General features: G+C 32.2%; 1 protein-coding gene and 1 long non-coding RNA gene across 2 annotated transcripts; both read left to right on the forward strand.

Annotated features, from left to right (window-relative positions):
• Positions 1-4,464: 4,464 nt before the first annotated feature.
• Positions 4,465-17,240, forward strand: LOC143058837 (uncharacterized). Its single transcript, XM_076232313.1, has 6 exons — positions 4,465-4,526; positions 6,423-6,704; positions 12,808-12,915; positions 13,522-13,549; positions 13,984-14,087; positions 16,462-17,240. The coding sequence occupies exons 2-6, from the start codon at positions 6,599-6,601 to the stop codon at positions 16,875-16,877; spliced, it is 762 nt and encodes a 253-aa protein (XP_076088428.1). The 5' UTR covers positions 4,465-4,526; positions 6,423-6,598; the 3' UTR covers positions 16,878-17,240.
• Positions 17,241-23,303: 6,063 nt separating this feature from the next.
• LOC143058626 (uncharacterized) lies at positions 23,304-24,739 on the forward strand. Its single transcript, XR_012973157.1, has 2 exons — positions 23,304-23,355; positions 24,161-24,739. It is a non-coding gene; the product is annotated as an uncharacterized LOC143058626 (long non-coding RNA).
• Positions 24,740-24,980: the final 241 nt, after the last annotated feature.

The following is a 24,980-nucleotide window of genomic DNA, read 5'->3' on the forward strand; positions in this document are numbered from 1 at the left end:
CCATAACGATGATGAAAGCACATCATATAATGACGTTTCGACATCATATAATGAAGTTAACCGAACCACATGATATAAGATTACAAGCACATAATATAATGACACAACCACATCATATAAAGATGTTTGCACATAATATAAGGGAAAATGCACATCATATAAGGATATTTGCACATTATATAAGTATATTTGCACATTATATAAGTACATTTGCACATCATATAAGTACATTTGCACATCATTTAAATATGTATGCATATCATATAAGTATGTGTGCACATCATATAAGTATGTATACACATCATATAAGTGTAGTTGCACATCATATAAAGTTTTTGACATCTTATAAAGATAATTGCACATACTATAAGCATATTTGCACGTCATATAAAGGTGTTTGCACATCATATAATGACAAGTGCACATCATATAAAGGTAAGTGCACATGATAAAATGACAAGTGCACATCATATGAAGGTAAATGCGCATCATATAACGAAACATGGTCATAACAAGACAGTTTTGGCGTTCCATAAAGATTAATGCTTTTTATTGTGTTACTTTAAATTTGTAATATAAACATTGCTTTGTGTTTTTAAAATGATGTCATTATGTCACTATCATATATTGCATATTGTCGTTGCTAATCTCTTTAATGTGTAAAGCATTAGAAAATATCCAGTTCATATTCGGTTTTTTTCCCCCTTTTTTTTCTTAAATAATATCTTTATTGCATTTTTCTCTGAGATATAGACAAATTACTCGACGTACAAAAGTTTGCCGAGTATCTCAATGAATAAGTTACTGGATAACCACGCAATTTATTCAGTGAATTCATATTTATAGGTTGTTTGTTAATTTACAACTCATAGTTATAACAAACATTTTTGAAAAATATTTTGCCTCATGATTACGAATTACCAATGATTACTGTTGTACACTTTTGTTAGCTATTATTCGTGTGTTTCTTTGTCAATTATGTTCTTCTAATTATTTATATTGTAGTCCTGTAATGTTGTGTTGTCATTTTGATATTATATTTCAAATAGCCGTAAAAGAGGGAGGTTTGGCATGCCACAAAACCAGGTTCAACCCACCATTTTTTCCTTTAAAAATGTCCTGTACCAAGTCAGGAATATGGCCATTGTTAGAATATAGTTCGTTTCTGTGTGTGTTACATTTTAACGTTGTGTTTCCGTTATGTCGTTTGTTTTCTCTTATCTTTGAGTGTGAATTCACATTACTATAAGACGTGTCACGGTACTTATATATCTCAAATTCATGTATTTGGTTTTGATGTTATATGTGTTATTCTCATAGGATTTTGTATAATGCTTAGTCCGTTTCTGTGTATGTGTGTGTTCTCCTGTTATATTTAATGTGTTTCCCTCAGTTTTAGTTTGTTACCCCGATTTTAATTTTTGTCCATGGATTTATGAGTTTTGAACAGCGGTATACTACTGCTGCCTTTATTTAATAGTTTATGAATACTAAGTTAAGACTTGAGTGACGCATTTAACCAAATTAAATGGTATTGACATGATTTCAGCTTTACAATTGTGAACTTTCCATTTCTAAGAAGCAACATTCAAGCAGCACTTGCATACGGGTATATTTCTCCCAATTGATACGGTATTCCCGTGCTTGCATTTCCTATCATGATTTTCTTGATAAAGGGTTGCTGCTCACAAGGAAGCTATTAAAAGAACAGTTCAAAATGGTGAAGTTGAAATCATTCCTTCGTAAATTTTACGCACGCCACCACGAGTTGGTTGACCATTATGGAATAACCGTTTCACAAATGATATCGGATATGTTCCTTACCTCGTAGCTACAATCCCCTTCCATTTCATGAATGTGACCTACCGAATTAGACTATTTACCGGATTTGTTATTATATAAGCAACAAGGGTGTCAAATATGGAGCAGGATCTGCTTACCCTCTCGGAGCACCTGAGATCACTTCTAGTGTTTGATGGGGTTCGTATTGCTTATTCTTTAGTTTTTTATGTTGTGTCATTTGTGCTATTGTTTGTCTGTTTGTCTTTTTCATTTTTAGCCATGACGTTGTCAGTTTATTTTCGATTTATGAGTTTGACCGTCCCTCTGGTATCTTCCTTCCCTCTTTTATTTGAAATCTCTATAACAGCTCAACAAGAAAAACAATAATAAAGCATAGGTTTTGAATGAAAGGAAAAATCGGATACAGAAAAGAAAATACTCTCGATAGAGTTTTCGTCCCATAGTGTTATGTATCATACATTTAGTAGTAAATACTGTTGTTCTGAATAAGTTGCCTGCTGTTTAATCCATATCGCGCAACTTTGATGCGCACCCTTTAGCATACCCTTAATCACACCCTTTATCACATCCCTACCCTTTATCGCACCCTTTATCACACCTCTACCCTTTATCGCACCCTTTATCACACCCCTTCTTATTTTTTATTTTTGTTAATTTTTGCATACTTCATAATATTTTGTTCCTCAAAATGAGTCCTAAATGAACGTTCATTCGGACGTGACGCAATTTATTAAAGGACGTCATTGTTTGGAATGTGACGTCACAAACGTCTAGTTTTCATATTTTTGACACACAAAATGATACAGTACTATTATAAAGAACTTAATGAAATACCATACAAAACACACAAAAAAATACCATAAACAACATATTTTCAAAACAACAGCACGCAAATTGTAAGATAACCCAGGTGCTTCGGATGAGTAATCGAGCAGTTCTTTTAACGCTTTTAAAACAAGAGAAAAGTAGAACTGAGGTAACCCGGGTGCTAGGGATCAGAAAGCATTTCATATATACTCTCCTGTTGAAATATCTGATAAAGCGTCTAAAACATGGCAAACTCCGTATCGCATGCACTGATCGCATGCCGTATTACCCTCGACCAATATAAGCCCTCGGCCCTAAAGGCCCTCTACCTGATAATGGTATCTCGAGATGATACGGCATATCATACGGAATTTACCATTTATTATTCTCTATGTATCACCTGATTCGAAATCAAAAGAAAAAAGTGCTAAAAATATGTGAAAATATTCAACTCAAGAACCGTGCCAGTGCAATTACAGGTTAGGCATTTCGTCATTAACAGTCTAAATCATGGGTGTCGTCATGGAAATTTCATATTATGAACCTTTAAGTCCAAGTACAGGTCATGAACCTCGTCAGTGCAATTCAAGGTTATGAACATCTTCATCTATATTTTAGATCATGAACCCCGTGCATGCAATTCAAGGTTAAAATACTCGTCAGTGCAATTCAAGGTCATGAACCTCGTCAGAGCAATTAAAGGTCATGAACCTCGTCAGCGTGGGTCAAGGTCATGAACCTCGTTAGCGCTCCTGCATGTCTTGAACATCATCAGCGCTATTACAGGTCATAAGCATTTATTCAATGTTTCTTATTAAAGTAAGATTCAAACAGAGTAATAACTAAAACAGTTTGAAATATAAATGCACAGGTGTTGACCTAAAAGGTTTGTCTGTGTCTCAATTTACTAGTGATATTTGCACTCTATAATATATTCGTCGTATCTATAATTTTTAGAGGTTGTTTGCAGGCTGACTCCTATTTGGTTGATGCATGTTTATTATTTCACACACTAACACTATCATGATACCCGTTTTGATTGTGTCGCAGTCTGTGCGTGTCACTCAATGATTTGTGCATGGTACACAGGCATTCTTGTATCTTCTTTCTGAAAGATGAATTATTATTTATGAGACCAAAAATAGATTAATCATTCTAACTACCATGAAATCATACTTTTCTATTCAATTTAGTTCAAAATGATCCGAACAAAACAAAATTGAATGAGATTTGTTTTGGCTTTATTGTCCATGTTCTTCGCACAATTAAACCCTAGGTCGACTGTTCAATGTGAATTTGATGCTATAGAAAAACTAAACTGAACAAATTGTTTCTTCATGTTAACATATTACATACATTAAGCAATTCTAAGTTGTAATACAATGTATAGACTTATTCATAATATGCCCACAATTTATTTTGAGTTTAGGAAATATTTCAAAATATGACTACTTCGTCCTCTGGCACGAAACACTTACATATCTATTGATGTTTTCCGATTGAACTTTATTTTTTGATAACGGAAATATTATTTATACGATGCAGTTTGTGTTATGCATGTCATTTATATATCATTACATTACAAATCCGAGAGGAAATACACTCTATTGCGTTAGGTATGATTTATTTTGTTATGATCTTATTAGCAATGTTATATTTTTGCAATGTAAGTTAATCATTGCAACATGCAAGTAAGCTTATAGTTTGAAACACATCATTAAGATGGGGTTAGTGATAACTTTAAAAATGTAATTGATTGGGTATGTTTAAATTTACTATATCATTATTGTCAGAAGTATACCCTTTCGTCTCTATTAATCACGCTTTTCACATTTTTACTACAGATATGACATTGTTTAGCTGTTTATTTGAGTTGTTAGTAATTCACACTGTGTTATGTGTAATTCGTTCTATTGGTAAGTTCTATTGCTCTAAAAGAGGGACGAAAGATACCAAAGGGACAGTCAAACTCATAAGTCTAAAACAAACTGACAACGCCATGGCTAAAAATGAAAAAGACAAACAGAAAAACAATAGTACACATGACACAACATAGAAAACTAAAGAATAAACAACACGAACCCCACCAAAAACTAGGGGTGATCTCAGGTGCTCCGGAAGGGTAAGCAGATCTTGCTCCACATGCGGCACCCGTCGTGTTGCTTATGTGATAACAAATCCGGTAAATAGTCTAATTCGGTAGGTCACATTCAGGAAAGGGAAAGGGATTGTAGTTACGACGTAAGGAACATATCCGATATCATTTGTGATACGGTTATTCCATAACGGTCAACCAACTCGTGATGGCGTCCGTAAAATTTACGAAGGGATATAATGACATTGTGGTTCTATATGTGTTGTTAATATAATAATATTTTGCTTACGTGGCAATATACAGTATTCTGTTTATGTTTGTCTAGAAAAATCCATACCGAAGTCTATCACCAAATATTGCAAATATAATCTGGTCTTTCATATGGTTCAATATGTAGCTATGATCAGGATTTAACAGAAATATTTCTGAAAACAGTAGAACGTAACGATATCGTCGCAATTTGAAAAAAGATCACAGTGACATGATTTTACAGCTAACTCAAGCTGTTGCAATTACTGTTATGTGTTATTGAAGTATCACACACACGATAAAAATAAATTGCACGATATTTATTCTATCTAATTTGTTCAAACCGTGAAAGGTAAAGCTATCAGAAAACCAAACAGATTCCGTTTATCAACGTTACGTTTTACAAATGTCGTTTTGATCTTGAACTCAAAGTGGAATTCGGTTACATTTAGAATAAGGCACATGTGTAGCCAGCCAAAAAGTTTGCAGGAGTATCGATAACTACAAAATAGACTCTATTTGAATATAATCTTGATTGACGGGTTTGCTCTATAGTATATTTAAGCATTAAAGAACCAAGTATTCTGCCGAATATTGATATTATACAGGAATTGTCTGTCATTTAGTCGCATGAAAAGCCAAGAAAATGTTACATTACAAATCAAAACTGTAGTGTCTTGTTTAAAACAATACATTCAACACCTAATTTTGCAAATGTATCATATAGAACCACAATGTCATTACATAGTGCCTTTCCAAAACAAAGTATTTCATTGTGTCGTCTTATAACTGAGTGGGAATAGCATAGTTTTCATATATAGCAGGTAACTATATAATAAATCGACGTTCCAATCATATTTATTAGGGGAAATGAGGCAAAATATGTCATGTATTGAACACCACAACTTTTACAACAACTTATGTAAAAATACATGTTAAGAACGTTACGCTCTTATAGAGATGTTGGTTGGACTTAACTCGTTGGTACAGTTTACAAAAGAACATGTATACACATAATAACATTTGGTTGAACATCTTAAGGATGTACTTGAGTGAGGTAAGGTGAAGATTAATATATCAAGAACTTAAAATTCATACTATAGGCTGGTAGGGCATTCGTTAAGGATGAAAAGCAGCTGAAAATATTGATAAGTCATCGAACTCTTTTTCGAGATAATTGAAATTTAAAATATGGCGGGAAAATGCTGACTTGAACTGTTGTCTTATATTTGCATTGGTCTTGTTTGGGTCTCAAAACAAAAGAAAAAAAAGTAAGAATCTTCTGAAATTTTGGAAAATGGCCTTTCATGAGCTATTTCGTCTTATATGAAAACATAAATCGGTGTTATGGGGCAAAATATTTGACTTTGTATTGTATGGAAGACACCCAGGAGTCCGAACATTTGAAACGAACTCCAAAACCTCACCTAAGTACATCATTAGATAACATTATTTGTCTACCAAACAGATCTTCCGGAGCCTCCAACAAATGTTTCAGTAATACCATTTGAAAGATATCTAGTAGTATCGTGGTCTTCTGGAAATAATGGGGGTTGTCCACAGACATTTTTCGTGGAATATCAAGCAGAAGACGAAGAACTTTGGAGCCGATCAGGATCTATAATTGATGACAAGAAGATACGAATGACTGAAATACTGTATGGCCTATTTCCAAACACTCGATATTACATTCGGGTACTGTCCAAAAATGAAATTGGAGAAAGCAATGCGACTTATGTGATAACTTTTAGTGAGTATTCAATAATAAGTGATTTAGTCGGTACATGCATATACATTTAGTAATAAGGCATTGTTTCCGAGAACTAACACTGTCTGCGCGGTCTTCATAAAGGGTGATAGGTTTATATGTAATGCAGATTGAACATGTTGAAATTGATTTGTTTTTGTTTATTTTTGGTGGAAATCAAAAAAAAATAAACAATTTTTATACAAGTGTTATTATGAAGGAAACTATTTTTTTGGTATGAGATGTACCGTCGTAAAGATATGATATGCACTGTCTTTAGACCACTTACCTCTCCCCCTTCTTTACAGCTCCGGTAGTACACATATTTAAGAACTTTCAATACCAACTTTGTTTTCAGACAGTTCTTAATGTCCGGAGATATGTTCAAAACATACCTGTCGCTTATTTACACAATTCTTGATAATCACGAGTATTCGCGAAACTGTTCACAATAACTCCAATCTTGAAAACTTTTGGACTGGTCTTACTGAGAACTTGGTGGATTAATAATAACCTAGAATTGATTATGACTGTTATACTAAGGAAGATTATGTTCTTCATTCATTAACCATATTCAACTATTCGTTTATTGATAGTTTTATTTAAAATGTATTTATTTGTTCATTAATTAGATGATTGATTGAATAATTCTTTAATCTATATATTTATCTTATTAAATAGATACAAAATTACCTAATTATTTATTTACTTATTATTCATTTATTTATCTTTTTATTTATTAGTTTACAAGATTGATCGTTTATATAAATATACAGTGTTAATTTCCATTGTTTAACGCAAGCGTACATTTTAGATAAATAAATTGAAAGAAAAATACGGTTCCTTATTTGTGCATTGTGATTAAAAATTCGTATGTTTTGTTTACAACTCTGTCTTGTATTGTTCTGGTCGTACTATTGCAAATATTTAATTGCATGACTGTATCATGTGTTTCCATCAGTTTACCATAGAACTACCACATGGTTAGGTTTGAAATTAATAGTAAATCCTAGTTTTAAGTGCTTACCGTTTTAATTTATTGACATTACTGCACGACTCGATTCTCAATTGATAGTGGTAAGATAAGCGTTGCAAAGAATCCTGTTAAACTTTTGTGAAAGACGATTTTAATTTTGCAGTGTTGGGAGAGTTTATGTTTTATTTTGAAGGCAATTGTAGTGACCTGCAATACAAGTACCGTTCCATTCGAGCTTAGTTATATGTCTTGTGGTTCTGTCTCTGACCTAGGTTTTCTGTATTTGGCAGGTGTAGTGCATCATGACATAAGACATTGTTACGTGTACCATGATGAACTTTCGTGCATGACTGCTGTGTATATTTTTGACATGTAACTATTGACCAGAATATGACTTTTTAACTCTTGACCTATGTACGTTGGGTGTGTCATCGAGATACAGTGTGTATATTACCTTGACCTCAAAATATAATTTTCAATTGACTTTACTTCTGAATATGTGGCATGTAGATGTATTGTCATAAGATGGTGCATGAGTCTAGTGGCAATAGAAACTTCATGTGAACTTGACCTTTGGCCTCAATGTACAACTTGTATATTTTGTTTGAATTAAATGAGAAATTGTCTGATCGGCACTCATACCACATCTTATATCTATTTTAGATATATATAAAGATACATTTGTTAGTTTTGTGTAGCACGATTACCCTTTCCTCAAAATCTGCTTTGTGTTTTTTAATAAGAAAAACTCTTGACCAGACTATGACTTTTTGACTTTTGACCTCTGCATATTGGGATCTCGTATGTTTTTAATTGTAAGTTCAGTTTTATGTTTTGGAGTTTGAACTAGGACACACTTAGTTTATGGGCCATCTGAAGCCCGTCTCCGGTCGAGTGATTTTCACGCTTTGTTGAAGACCTATTGGTGGCCTTCGACTGCTTTCTGCTCTTCTGTCATGTTACTGTCTCTTTTACACATTCCACATTTGCGTTCTCAATTTTTAAGAATGTTAGGTTCTAATGAAAACTAAGTCCTTCAATTTCCGTAAAAAAAATTCAGTTGGTTTCATTGGGGTCTAAGCGTGAGGCGGGGTTGTTGACTTTTTGTAAGCGTTACACGTGAAAGTCAAATTATTGTGCCGTGAAAACGGGAATTGAAGTCTAGCGGGACACGGGAAATTACAAAAAAATGAGAATTGCTTACGTACATAGGGTAAGCGGGATACGGGAATCTGACAAAACAGTAAGCGGGATCCGGGATCAGAACCCCAGCGAGACCCCCATGAGAGAGAACATGTACTGCTTTAGTAGCACCATGTGCTGCCAGTTGTGATAGATAATGCAAAATGTTTTAATCATTTTACCTTAGATTTCATTTCATTTCATGGACATGCAGATATGGATAGTCTGTTTTTACATCTTAAAAATTCACACAGAAGGTATACGCATATCAATTAACTCAACTCAATGCATAGAACCTTTCAAGTATACTTAGACAGAGAGCTCAATCTAGTGAAACTTTTTGTTATGATGGTCACAAACATGTAACTTGAAATATCGTTGTATGTTACCAATCTGCACCGAGATCCTGAAAAAGTATGCAAGTTAATTCTAGAAATAGAATTCAATGGAAGTAAATAAAATATGTTATGGGTCACATATGCCCCTGCTTGTGAAAAAAACACCAGTAAACTTCCACATATAGATGCAGGATTCACGTTATTTTGACCGTCTTGTGACCATAAGCATTATGTATAAGTTTCAAAATATTTGGTTAAGGCAAACTGAAGTTGAAGAACGGTAACAACAGATTTAAAATTTTTCCTATCTTAAGGCTCCATGTTGACATTTGTATCATTGGTAATTGCACCCTATCTTTTTACATTTAATGACTCATGAACAGTAAAAGTGACGCCACCCAATATCGAGCTTCAGAGATCTGTGTTATGGGGTAATAAGCATTGCGTATAAGATTTATAACGTTTGATTGAGTAAAACTTATTTACGAGAACGGAAACAAAAAATCAGCATTATTTATGTTTTTATAGGGACACGTATTCTCATAAACGGTTAAAGTGACGCTACCAAATTTCAAATTTTATTTTGTGTTGTGTGGTAATAAGCATTGTCCCAGGTTAGGGGGATGGTGGGGATTCCGCCTTATTCGGTATGTATGTACCTGTCGCATGTCAGAAACCTGTAATTTAGTGTTTGTCGTTTGTTTATGTGTTACATATTTTTTTTTTCATAAATTCGTCCGTTTCTATTCTCGTTTCAATTGTTTTACATTGCCATTTCAAATCCTTTTTTGGGGTGACTATGAGGTATGACCTTTGCTCATTGTTGAAAACCGTATTGTGATCTATAGTTGTTAATTCCTGTGTCATCTGATCTTTTGGAGATTTCTCATTGGCACTCAAGCCATATTAGGTAAAGGGTGGGGATCCCGTTAACAAATTTAACCCCGCCTTATTCTGTATGTATGTGCCTGTCCCAAGTCACGAGACTGTAATTCAGTGATTGTTGTTTGTTTATGTGTTACATATTTGTTTTTGTACATAAATTAGGCTGTTAGTTCTCCGTTTGAATTGTTTTACATTGTCATTTCGTAGCTTTTTATAGCTTACTATTGTGTATGGACTTTGCTCATTGTTGAAGGCCGTATGGTGACCTATAGTTGTTAATTTCTGAGTAATTTGGTCTCTTGTGAAGAGTTCTCATTGACACTCATGCCACATGTTCTTTTTTATATTGTGTATAAGTTTTGTAGTATTTCCTAAAATCTATTGAAGCAAACTAAAGTTAGGAAAACGGGACTGATTTTTTGGAATGTTCGGGAAGGACTAGGGTAACCCCTTATGCCTTTCCACTATGGCACCAGCAAAAAATTCGGACTATTGTGCTGGTAATGTTCATCCCACTGGCACTGTCATTGACACACCCACAGAAACACAATTTTATTATAAAAATATTTAATCTTAATTTTGATTTCTTTTTTGGGGGGGGGGGGAGGGGCGAATTATATATATGCATCCCCTTCACATGGAGTGTCAAATTTGACAAATTTATTGTACATATACATAATTTTTGTAATATTTTATAGCTTATTTTTCAACTAATTAAAGCTTACAAACTTAAATTGATCATCTCGTTCTTTTTTTTTTTATGTCTTTTAACATTTTGTTTTGAACAAAATGATTTGTTACATATACTTCACATGTATTTCTATCAAATCTGGCATTATTACAAACCCAATTAAATAAAATTCAGTCGAACTTTAAAATAAGTATGCAATCATTCAAATATATATGCAAGTCGTTAACTGGTTAAGTTGCTAGATGCACATATCGCCGGCAAATTGAACATGTCGTTTTAAAATATTAACGGAAATAAGGGATGAGTAAAGAAAAATAAATGAAAACAGAACGACTGATTTAAATAAAAGAATGTTCGATATACTGTATATTTCGGTTTATTTTAAAAAATTGTACGATGCTTTATTTTTATCTAGTTTCCTAATGAAAATAATATAAAGAGAAGATAAATACCTTCAGGCCTCCTTTACCACCCATGATGAAATGTTTAATGTTATAAAACAATTTTAGCGTCTTTGACCTACTTTATCTTTTTATTCGGATACTTGCGGTTATCTTCTCCAGGTTCAACGGGAACATTAGAATGATCTAGAATAGAACCCAGATGGAATCACGGTTTAGAACCAGAGTGCCCGGATAGAACCCAATTGCATTCAGAATTCTCTTGACTTTTTATACCTTCAACGTATTTTCCAAAATCATTTATTTATTTAGTATATTTATATATAATTAAAGTAGCACAATACAAAGATGTTTTTACTTCCAATCTCCGACCTTTAAAATGCTGTCACTTTATTAAAACTTCATATAAGATAATAAAAGAGGTATACATAGATAAATAATAGATTAATATTTTAAATGAATGCACTATCTTTGTTATGCAATCATTATGTAATAAATTATTATGCAATCAGTGTCAAAATTTTGGTCAATTCACTTAAATGAATTTAGCTCTTTCATCTCTATAGATACACAGAGTATCTCAAATTATTGCTATCGTATACCATTCTCTAATAAATGTGTAAAGAGTGTAAACATCCACACCACATAAAAGTAGATAATGTATGATTGTGTAAAATTTTATCTATACATTATATTAAAAATCTGAGATTTTTTTTGGCAGATAATGGCAATTTTTAGACACAGTTATCATTATAATTAATTACATAATCGTTGTATAATACTAACACTACATTAATTTGAAAGAGTAATATGTTAGCTATCTATAGGTACCACTTTTATTTTTTGTTAAGCTTTATACAGAAAGTTACAGCATTTTAAAACTGGGGAACAGGAGGTATGAAATATTTGTGTTGTGTTACCTTAGTTCATTTATTTATTAAAGAAGTAATTGATAATTCTATTTTAAGTAATGATCTATCTAGCTATATCCATTTATATCAAATTATTCATTTAATTATCAAATATATTTCGATGTAGACAGTTTTTTTTTAATTTGTAAACTAAGATTATATGTAATATAACTAGTTTTATTACAGTTGTAAGGATTATGCATGTATTTGAACATAATAAATATATTTGCTAATTATCACTCTTTGATTTATTCTCGGGAATATATATACTTCTCAAACTAATCATACCCATCCATACGGTATGGATATTAATACAGTCAATTTAACTGCTTTTGAACTTTTATTTCGGACCACATTTTATTTATTACAAAATTACAAATATTGTAGTCGTTCTTCATGCTGAAAAATAACGAGAAATAAATGTATTATGGAGTTTAGTATGACGTTTCAAAGAACTGCTTTTTGGTATTTGGCAAGCTAAGGTCCGCGTCCCGGTACAAGATTTCTTCTCTGAGTTAAAGACTCCTTTCTGGATAGCGGCTGTTTTCCTCCTTGTTCGGGTTGTTGTCTCTATGAAACATTTCCCATTTCTATCCTCAATTGTATGATATATTATCTTATAGTGCCTTATCTATTTAGTTGGTTGAAGCTAATTCATCAAAGTAATTCAATGGGTTTATGATTTTATAATTTTAGCATATCTATATATATATATATTTCAGCTGATCATACATCAGTTACACAATCTCATTATTCCCAAGAAATAGCCATTTTAGTCTTACTATTGGTGATACTTACAGTCCTAGGACCAGGGATTGGGATGTGTATTCGTAAGTTTTTGTTTAGTTAACGAGGTGACAAGTGTTTGTAATATCTACATCAAAATCAAATATGCCAAATAGGTCAATGAGTTTTCTTTGAAGAAAATGAAATACTTGTTTCCATTGTTTGCAGGCTTGTCTATTTCGTATTGCCCGGAGATAAGGACGTCGATCCCGCAAAGCACCGCGGCTCTTGCGGTGTCCGGAGCACTTCCGTCGGCCCTTGAAAATCCGAGGGAGACACGGTGACTTTCGTGCCGGACCGTACCCTCTCAAAAGTGAAAAGCGCAACTTACCAAAAATCTTAGCGACATCTTGCGAACCCACAAAGCAAGGCACGAAACAAATTTGGCGAAAGAGCAAAAAGCCAGAGCAAATACAATAGGTCTTTTAACGTAGCATTGGAAAGACCTAATTACAATGTACCACTATAGCATAATATAGAAAATTATATGAGTACCAATTAAGTTCTCTGTCAAAGAAGGGAAAGAAACGTATGTATATTTTTTGATTTGATAATTAAACAAGATATAGTCAAATACTTTAAATGCTTTATTTACATGTAACATGTTACTAACACATAATTAACGTATCGTTGCATATAAACAATTAAAGGGAACCTAGGACAGAAGATCAAGCGCAGGTTTGTGTTTGTTTTAGACCAATAAGATATGTTTCAAGTAGACTACGCTAATCGCTATTATACATTATTTCCGGTCATTTACTTAGATATTGATGACATTATTTTTAAAAAAAGTTCATACTATCATCTCTATTACCTCCTTATAGATAATTAGCAGTGTATTGTTGTAGACTATGTAAAACATGTATAATGGCTAATTCAAATCTTAAATATTTATAAGAATGTTATGCAATGTATAGCAATTGATTCAAAACGCTTATTAAATATACAGTTATCAAGTATATATTATACAATAACAATTGGTCGATTAGTCATTATAGTCAAAGTTTTAAAAGCACAATATGTTTTTTTAAATGGTATTTTTCTTAGTCTTCGCATGATCTCTACTTGCCAAGTTCCTACTTTTATTTATTGAGACACGGTTTAATTTTTAGGATGATAACACCCACACATGTTCCAACATCCGAAGCCAGTAGTGAAGAAAGTGCTCATTATACGGAGATAATTGAAGATGATTACAGAAGGACCACTTTGCAAGGTACTGATAAGAAAAAAACATATCATTACCTGACTACGGGGGATCTCAATACCGTTCTCGACCGAGATGGCTAAATATTTTTGAAAAAGGACCAAACATTATTTTTCATCTCTAGTTCATTGGAAACAACGTCCTCAGTAAATACAAGGCGTTGTTTCATCGCATTACATAATACGCTTATTTCTAGAAAAGGAACTTTCAAAGCGGATTGCGTTTGAACTGACCGACAACGCAGCCAATGTGGTGCTTGTATTCTTTTAGTACTACACACTAGTTCTTTAGAATGGAATTTTAATTCTTTTATATTGAAATATGTGGTGATATAGGTAACACAAATATCATTTTCACAGCACATCTTAAAGCATTTCTAATAAATTGACGGCCCCTATTATGTATTTTTTAACTTAACTATACATAAAAAAGCCTCATCGCGGCCTCGTGTAAGTGTTCTACAACTTCCTTCTCTAGTTCCTTAAACACTATTAAAGAACAGAGAGATAACTTTTGTAAAACAATGAATTAAAATTCGGAGCTGCTAATTTTTCTACTTGATAACATTGATGTACGTATTTATATGAGCACATGTTGTGTTTTAAATAGCAGCCTTACCCTTAGGCTATATTAATTTTTAGTTTATGACCAAAGTCAGGAATCATCCAACTTCATTAAGCTAAATTGATAATTGCAACAACAAACACAGTTGAATAATTATACATTTGGTGAAAATACTGACGCTATTTATCCATAAGAACTTATTTCAAGTAAATTAAATATAAACATGATCAATATACACTGATATAGAATAATACATGGCAAAATAATTTTTGGAAAAATATGGAGTTGAAATTGTAGGACATTTGTTGTAGTGGGATCTAATTTTTGTACTATACAAGCAAGTGGACGTCATATGTCAAACGTTGACGTCATTCGAATTATCACATCATGCTAGGTATGCGATACGGGTTTGCTATGCGATACGGGGTATTCAATACGGGTTTAGCTATGCGATACGGGGTATGCGATACAGGTTAGGTGATACAGACTGGAAAAAATAACCTTTATTAGATAAACAAAATTGCTGTATTTTGTACTAAATCTATGATAAACATGATTAACTGTCCTTTTCTATATTTCTTGATAAACTCTACATCAAAATAACTTTTTTCCTCTCCTGTTGTTTATAACAAATTTTGGATCGTGATCTTCATATGGCACCATCATACGGTGTATATATATAACTATTTTGCTCTGCTAGTTGTGTACGTTTTGGATGTTAACGTACGTTTCATAAGTTTTACTAGTTAATTATTATGTCAGGGAATTCGTAACCACACATTACTCTTCACTACACATGTATATGAACACTTATTTACCTGTTGGAAATCTCTTTCAAAGGGAATAGCAAATCACCATTTTACGAAGCTTTTGTATTGCTATCGCCTAGATTTCCATTACGTAATATTCGTGTCGGGTTTTTAATCGATCTATAAACATGACGAATACATAGACATCATTAAGTGCAAACTAGCATTCCTTATCGTTTGTTATACATTCATTTCTTCGATGAATACTCATCGGATACTTTTTAAAGGAGATAAATTAGTAATATTAGATATAGGAAGATGTGGTGTGAGTGCCAATGAAACAACTCTCCATCCAAATAACAATTTAAAAAAGTAAACCATTATAGGTCAATGTACGGCCTTCAACATGGAGCCTTGGCACACAGAACAACAAGCTATAAAGGGCCCCAAAATTACTAGTGTTAAATCATTCAAATGGGAAAACCAACGGTACAATCTATATAAAAAACGAAGAAACCAGAAACACGTATAAATTACATAAACAAACGACAACTACTGTACATCAGATTAACATGTTTTGTTATATGTACAAATATAAGTAAAAATTCATTAAAGTAATTGAAAATTTATCCGTTTCCAAGAGCGATTTGTGATAAAGTGAATAGAACGCAAGTACGTTCATTTTTAACAAAAAGACAGTATTTCTATCTAGTCAGTGTATTAACTATGGATTATTGTGATATTGTTCAATAAATTATAATTTAAAATGATTGCTAGAAAATCATCAGATGGATACACATAGAAATTAAACACAGAAAGGGCGTGGCCGGGTAGTTGTATATCATAAAAACACATTATTTTACTTTGCCTCTAAGTGCGTAGAATCGGCGAAGTGCGTTGATGAAAAAAGAGGAACTCATTTCTTCTATTAAAATGTTGGTAAGGAAAAAAAATCAATGAAAAAACAATTATCTATTTAACTTTATCAAAATAAAATATAGACCTTGTGATTCTAAGGGGAAATATATAGGCGTTGCTGATTTTTTTACTATACGATTTTAATATTTCAGTAAATAATAGTCCCAACATTTTGGTGAATAAAACTGGTGCTGAAAGTACAGAAACAGCCATGCAGCCTTCATCATCATCCGACAATACCATAGACATCATAGATGATTCACAGAATTGTGATGATGGATATGAAAAACCCTACACAACTCTCGTGGTACAAAATCTTACTAAAGATGAACATGTGTATCTCAAAACAAATAAAGTATCCTACTATGAAAATTCAACACCTTTTGAGAAAGCAGCTTCCGTTGAAAATGGAAAACAAAAAACAAACCTACATGTTTATGAAAATGACCACCAAGAAAATGTGAACCTGAATAACATTGATAACGACTTCGACAATCATTGTCAGCAGTCATACATAGATCCAAAATACAGTAAGGCTGTATACATAAACTTGATGCTGAAACAATAATGCAAAATTTTAGGATTCAGACTTTTCTTGTCTTACTGCTAAACAGAAAAATATTTTTAAATGTTTCACTTGTATCTATTATCAAATAATAATTTGCATCCAATATGTTTTTCGTGTAAGAAGGTAAAATCATCAATAATCAATTTATTATGAGATATATGAGAGTTGTACTATACATACTGTTGACCATCCATACTGTTGAGTCCAACACAAAAAATGTCGACTCGCAACACGACAATTGTCCCTTGCTAAATATTTGGTTATCCTATATATAGTAATATTGGTAAACAACTAATCGTAATTGGTGTAAGCGCTATAATCAACAACCATTATTATCATTTCTTATGTCTATGCAAAGTTCAATAAAACTTCCAGTTACACGTATCTGTATATATTTAAAAGTACTAAAAAATGATTAACTTCAAGTCTTGCAGTCAGAAAATGTTAGAATATAATAGCATCGGTAGAAATTATTCTTATACTCTTAGGTCAAGAAATATGTTTAATGTCCTAGTTGCGAACTTTTCCCAGTTTGGTATATATGTGTCACTTGTTGTTGTAAGTGTGTGTATGTTGCATTGTTTTCGTCTCTTGTTTAAGTTTTTGTTTTAAATAAAAAAGTAAAATCACAAAAATACTGAACTCAGAGGAAAGTCAATTTGAGAAGTCCATAATCACATGGCAAAATGAAATAACAAAACACATCCAAAACGAATGGACAAAAACTGTACATGCATTTTCAAATGTAGAAAATGGTGGATTAAACCTGGTTTTTATAGCGCTAACCCTCTCACTTTGATGACAGTCTCATCAAATTCCGTTATATTTACAATGATGTGTTGGCTAAACAGACAAAATAAATAAAATAGTCAAAATATGGGTACAGAGATTTCGTATAATTCCCAATGTTGATGATTTCGTTTGATATTTCAAAATAGATTAACAAGTAATTAATCCCATCTTATAAGAAGCGGATTGAAAACTGTACATTATACTGTTATTCAAAACATTCAATTATACGAGATTTCAGAATTCAGCTAATATAAAAAAAAATAAGTACCAAATTATGTCAATCACCTTTTCATGCTTTTGAAACGAACAAAACTTCATAAAAAAAAAATCATAAAGTTGGAAAAAATGTTTCTTTTATTTATCATGTTTATACTACAATAAAAAGTATTGGTATCATGCCTCTTTTCAATGAATTATTCCCGCTTGAAATGAACATCAAAATTTTGGTAATAGCAAGGCCAGTAAACGATGCTTAATTTTTTTAAAGGTTGATGATAACGAACTATTAAATGTCCTTAGAATAAGTCCTTCTTCCTCGGGGTGTGGCTGAAAATATGTTATTGACTTGTTTATCAATGATTGAATTTCTTTTTTTCTCCAACATTTCCCAGTTATTTAAAAATTTAAGGGACCAAAATTTAACATGAATTCCACTGTATTGAATATATTACAATAGATAGAAAACAAAACATTATAGGAACGAGTAAATATCAACTTGGTCAAAATGAGCAAGAACGGTTCGTGGTTACGTCGACAAAAAAGAATCAGCGATAATATAAGTATGAACGCCAGAACCGTGTTTCACATACAAAAGACTCACCAGCAACGCTCGTGTTGACAATATTACATCAAATTGACAAACAGGGGCATTTATTTTGATTTTGCATTTCATGTAATACATTTCATCACACATTCGTAGTATTTCGGTTACCTTGTCAGTTTTTGTGTTTGTATCTGTCATCTTTATGAATTATAAAACTTGAATATTGGAAAACTACAGTAAATATATTAAATTCATAATATCTACAAAATAAGATTTATACCAACAACAAAAAAACAACAGAGGAAGCACTTGTTTTTTGTTTTTTTTATCTTAATGGAGTTCATTACAAACAGGAACATATAATATAGTTATATATTTCGTACATATAGACATAATTCCATTTCAACTCTTTAAATAACGTATATTTCTAAATTCCTCGTACAACGAGAATCCATGTTGTTGAAATTTATGCCCAATGAATATCATACCGTATCAAAGTTTGAAAGGACGTCAAGTTGTATTTAACATGGACGTCTTCTCTTACTAATGTCCAATATCAATTCATCAATGTAATCATTTCAACCCTTTTTTCATCGGTATGGTTATGTGTTTGTGTGTTTATTAAAGAAACACATTGTTTAAATATATATTTTAAAGAATATACATCATTTAATGACAATAAGACAATAACCGACACCATACAACTCTCAACAGAACTAAAAATTCTATGAAATTGCTATTATTAAGACGCTTGATTTCTTTAGTGACAACATACTTGTAACATTTGGAGGACGTGTTTCTTTTTACCAAAACCATCGACATTCCCATGAGAAACAACTGTCCATCTCTTCTTACCGGTTTGTTTTTTTACTTTTATAGAGATGACTTTATAAAAGAACTTCTTAGAAAGAATTTAGAAAAAATTAGCAGTAATTTTGACTGTACTTTCCGCTATATAGATGATGTTCTCTCATTGAATAATCCAAAATTTGGTGACAATTCTCAACGCATATATCCAATCGAACTGATGACAGAGGACACAACAGAAACTAAAATTGATTTCATGATTGACTAACGGAAGTATTTAAAAGTTATTAGATAGGTTTAACATATTAATTTTTGTATCATATTTGTACTTCTCATAGTGACTAATCCGGAACACAAATATAACATTATGGCATCCGGTATTTCGTAATGCATAAACCTGTGAATCTCAAACTAAGGTCCTGGTTGGGAAATATAATTGCACATACAAGGGCTCCTCTTCTAATGAATACTTTTCCTTGTTGGTTATTTCATTTTGCATAACATGAGCAATATTGCGGGTTTCTGTATTCTCGTTTTTTGGTATTCATTGTCTTTGTCATAAGAAAATTGTTTAATTTCTAATTGTTAATATGTAGAGAAGGATACTTAGCATGTTCCAATGTTTTATTTTGGTTATGTCTGATGCATAGCTATAGCGAAGAAGATCTACCAATCTGCAACTGTATGCTAATTAAAACGGGTTATGGCTCCACACTGGATGTAAACTGAAGTTACACCACTGGTGTTACTAATTGACTTGGAAAAATCCTTAAACCGTACGTACAACGTCCGTTTTGAACAGCTTGTCCTTCCAGAGCACAAGTTTCGCCAGAGTTAGTTAAAACAAATCCATTTATTTTTTAATTCATCTACAATTAAAGCACATTTATTTACAATCAGTCATTTCAATTTCATCTGGATAAGTCATTTATTTAATTAGCACAATCTAAGGATAATGATGACATAACTTTTATTTGTGTTTCATTTAAGAATGTAATTATTTCTTTTTTATGGAAATGAAACGAACATTGTTTATTTTGATATATTTTTTTCATTAACAATATTTACAAGATTGAAGTAAGTTATTTTAACAAATGATCATAATCAATGTCACAAATAGGGGTACAAAAATAACACTGACCCCACCATAAAACTAGGGATGATTTCACATGCTCTGGAATGGTAGGCAGATCATGCTCCTGTGACATGTGGCATCCGTCGTGTTGCTCATGTTGTTACAGAGCCGGTACATAGTCTATTTCGGTAGGTCACATTCATGAAAAGGGAATTGAATATGTGTTAAGAAATAAAAATAAGTACACCGAACTAGTTTTCTTGCTACAAGTAGAACATTGAAATTTCACTATAATTTTAGTAAACCAGTTTTGACAGATGAATAATTGGCTCTTTAAAACACTATATTGAGTATATATATCATTTTGTTAAGGATTTTCTTTGTATTTCTCTATATAAATACGTTATCAAACATATTTAACCATGTTCGTCACCGTTTCATTTGATTACTCGTCAGAAGGGATGTAGTACTAAAAATAATGTATGGACTGAACGTATATACATAATATTTATGTTATATGAATTTAGGATGCAATAACTACATAAGTAAGCCTTCTACCAAAAATAAAAGCACAAATTTATAATATTTGAACTGTGGATAAATACTGTTTTTTCAAATTTAGATTAACATATAAACACAGAAACACATAGAGTACATACGGGTCATATATTTCGAGGGATTGTTTATAAATCACAGAACAAGGGATGTACCGACTTAACATTCTAGTAGATTCTCTTTAAATTAGAACGACATGAAACTGATCAATATCAATAAGTGTGTAGTACATGTACTGCATATTTTAGAGCAAAGTATTTTTAATCCAAACGAGACTGTTTTTCCTGGCACGAATGAAACCATTGTACTTTATTGCTATCGTTATGATCATTCGGAATGAGCATGGCAGTATATCGAGACAGGCAGTACCATCTTCAATGGAAAGGAATGCGACAGATAAAACATTCACAGTACAAACTGAAGGACACTTGCTGAATCAAAATTTAAAAAACACTAATATTGATATCATTGGCGGACACAGCTCTAGTGAATGCAACCTCAAGATAAGACGTTTCTCAGCTGCGGATGAAGAAAATTACACATGCAAATACTTGAGTCTTGGTACACGTGTATCATATAGGCTTTACCATGTGCAATAAAAAAGTAAGTATTCGTTCATACATATTTAGTATGTGCGTGGATGATCATATGCACAGGTCGACTAATAGATAGTTTTTGTCACAAAATACTCAGCAAGGGATTGCAAATCACAAGCAGAAAGCCCTAATCGTATTAGGCACAATTTTGTGGAACTTTTAGTCTTCATTGCTTTTCAACTTTGTACCTTTTTTGTGGCTTTCGAACTTTTTTCATCAGATCGTCACTGGTTAGTCTTGTGTGGACGAAAAGCGCGTCTGCCGTATTAAATTTAAACCTGGCAATTTTTGTTGCTATTATTCGTGTGTTTCCCTGTCCTATATGTTCTCCCATTTACATGTTATATTGTATACTATTATATTATTCATTGATGGGTCTTTCTGTCCCGACTGCTCTATTGATTATTTATACCGTTCTCCTAGGCCTGTCACGTGATGTTTTCATTTTAATGGTATTTTAACATATATGTAGGCGGTTTTATTGCCATCAAACCAAGTTGTTTTCTTAAAATGTCCTGTACCAAGTCCGGAATATGCCTGTTATAATACAAAATCTGTTTCTATGTATGTATGCGCTTTGTACAGTAGTTCAGTGTTTCTGTTATTCGTTATTTTCCTTTTACAGTTGATGCGTTTCCCTTGGTTTTGGTTTGTGACCTCGATTTGTTTTCGTTTAATCGATTAATGACAATAGATCAGCAGTTTTACTACTATTGCCTTTATTTAATTATACATGTTGTCAGTATTTGCAACTGACTTTTGACAAATTTTAAACCTAATAAAAAGCATCATATAATGATTGATTACATTGAGTTTCAGCGCCACTTTTAGTAATTTTGTGCCATTTTGTGTCGGTCATTATTTATTGGTAGCTGATTTTGCGTGAAAACGGAAAAAGCATTAATACATTAACCTTCCAAATATGGATTTTGATAAAAGATAGAGAAGGAAAACAAATAAACGCACTCCATTGTTACAAGATATGTTATATGTAACATTAACGTTAGTTCTTGAGAAAATATAGACGTGTTGTTGTTAACATGAACATGATGAATGTTATATATTGCGATTTTACTATTTCAGAAAATGATAATCCGATTATTTCAATCGTCAATATGGTTGGTGTTGGTAATCCAGATACAGTCTCCCAGTTTTCTGAACATGTATCAGCATCTTCTGATGCTAACACAAATAAAAATTATTATGATGGGTATGAAAAACCATACACAACTCTGATGGTACAAAATCGTGCTGACGACGAGAATGGGTATCTCATTACAAGAAATTTTACATCTATAAACATCATGTGTTTAAAAAGTAGCTCGTGAACGTTCTTTTGAATATAGAAAAATAATTACTTCACTTGTTGAAGCAAACCCACAGGTTTACGAAAATGGTGATCAAGAAAATGCGAATTTAAATTATATTGATAATGATTTCGGCAAAACGGACAATGATTTTCACCGGTCTCACATTGAGAAAACAAAATTAAGACAGAATATTTTAACTTAATGCAAAAACAATAAAAGTTAGTTTTATCGACTAATCGGCGACGGAATGATGATCGCCAAAAACGGTTTCTCCTGAGGTACCAAGAACATTATAACAAAAAAACTATGAAATCATGTTCAATGTTTTATTTAAATTCAATATAAGAAAAGGATATGTTATACTTTTCACATTAGCAATATTCGGTTTTGAATGAAAAGTCTTCTTTTATAGTCTGTCAAAGATTTTGCATTCCTCATTTCAATGTTAGCTCCATGTACATCTGTAATAATGTTAGGATAATAACACAAACACATGTCCTTACTACAGAGGCAAATATTATCGAAAGCGGTCATTATACAGAGATAAATGAAGATGATTACAGACAGGCAATATTGCAAGGTACCTTAATGAAGAAAATTAGTAACGTTCTTATGTGATTTACCACCTATAAGTTGGTACCTATGCTAATAGCAGATGATTACTATAAGTTTATTGGTCCCGTGTATATTAGATGTGTATACATGCGATGAAAATTAAACTTTTCGATTATAAATGTTGTCAGTATTAGCATCTAACTTTGACAATTTTTTTTACAAAACCTAATTTAATTTATCCTATAATATTTAATTAAACGATGTTTCAATGCAATTTTTAGCACTTTTGTGTATTTCATGGCGGTCACTTTTTATTGACGAAGGGATCCAGAGTTCATTGAGAGAACCACCAAACTTCAGTCTGAAACTGACATACGTAGTCAATAAAAATGTGACTGAATAGTTGACCTACACCCAGTCATAACTACTGTCAGATTAATTTCATAAGAACTTTTTAAACAATTCGAACACAATCATTTAAGTTACCTGACTTTGAGGGGGAAAAAATTCCCAAAAGTTTCAACATTCTGAATATTTATTTTAATAATAGCTTGAGATGGAAAACCAATAAGCACACTTATATTTATTTAGTTATTTGATGTTGTATATGCTCTTCAACTTTGTTCTTGTTTGACTTTATAAATATTTTGATATGAGCGTCACTGATGAGTCTTATGTAGACGAAACGCGCGTCTGGCGTACTAAATTATAATCCTGGTACCTTTGATAACTAATTATACGTACTATTATCATGATTAGTAAGTTATAAAAGAAATATTTACGTATTTTAGTTAACATAAATGTTATATAATTCGATTTTACGATTGCAGAAAATGGAAATGCGATTATTCCAACAGTCAATGTAATCGGTGTTGATATTATAGATACAGCCGCGCAGTCTTCTGGACCTTCATCAGGATCATCCGACAATAACATTAATACTTTAGAAAGTTATGAAGATGGGTATGAAAAACCGTACACAACACTGATGGTACAACACCGTGCTGACGACGAACATGTTTATCGCAATACTAATACATTCTATGAAAATTCAACACCTTTTGAGAAAGCATCTCGTGTGAGTTCTTTTGAGTTTACAAAACAAGATACTTCACAGATTGTAACATATCACAATGATTATACAAATGGCGATGAAAAAAATGCAAATCGTAGTTATATTGATAATGATTTCGACAAAAATGACAAAGATTGTAACCAGTCACATATTGATCCACCAAAATATAAGGCTGAATATATTAACTTGATGCTGAAATAATAGGAAAACAGTTTTATTATTCGTACTTAATTTAGTAGTCAGCACTTCGGTCTTAACATCAATTGTAGTTATACGGTCTTTTTTTTATGAATTAACTGTTTGCATTATGATGAATTAAACGATTTACTCATCCCAGGCATATATTTCCTACGCCGTATTTAGCACAACTTTTTAAATTACGGTTGCTCAATGCTCTTCAACTTTTGTTTGTCTTTCTTATTAGTTTGATCTGAGCGTCACTGATGAGTCTTATGTAGACGAAACGCGTGTCTGACGTATCAAATTATAAACTTGATATCTTTGATGACTATAAACTTGACTGTTAACTTCTACAAACATGAAAACGGTTATCAAATGTTGTCCGTGTATTAATT

Source organism: Mytilus galloprovincialis, chromosome 14, assembly GCF_965363235.1.
Source record: "Mytilus galloprovincialis chromosome 14, xbMytGall1.hap1.1, whole genome shotgun sequence".
Taxonomy (NCBI): Eukaryota; Metazoa; Mollusca; class Bivalvia; order Mytilida; family Mytilidae; genus Mytilus; species Mytilus galloprovincialis.

Coding starts and splice junctions, on each gene's coding strand:
- LOC143058837 (XM_076232313.1), top strand. CDS start 6,599: ATGACTGAAATACTGTATGGCCTATTTCCAAACACTCGATATTACATT. Junction 6,705..12,807: donor GACTTATGTGATAACTTTTA/GTGAGTATTCAA, acceptor TATATATTTCAG/CTGATCATACATCAGTTACA. Junction 12,916..13,521: donor AGGGATTGGGATGTGTATTC/GTAAGTTTTTGT, acceptor AAACAATTAAAG/GGAACCTAGGACAGAAGATC.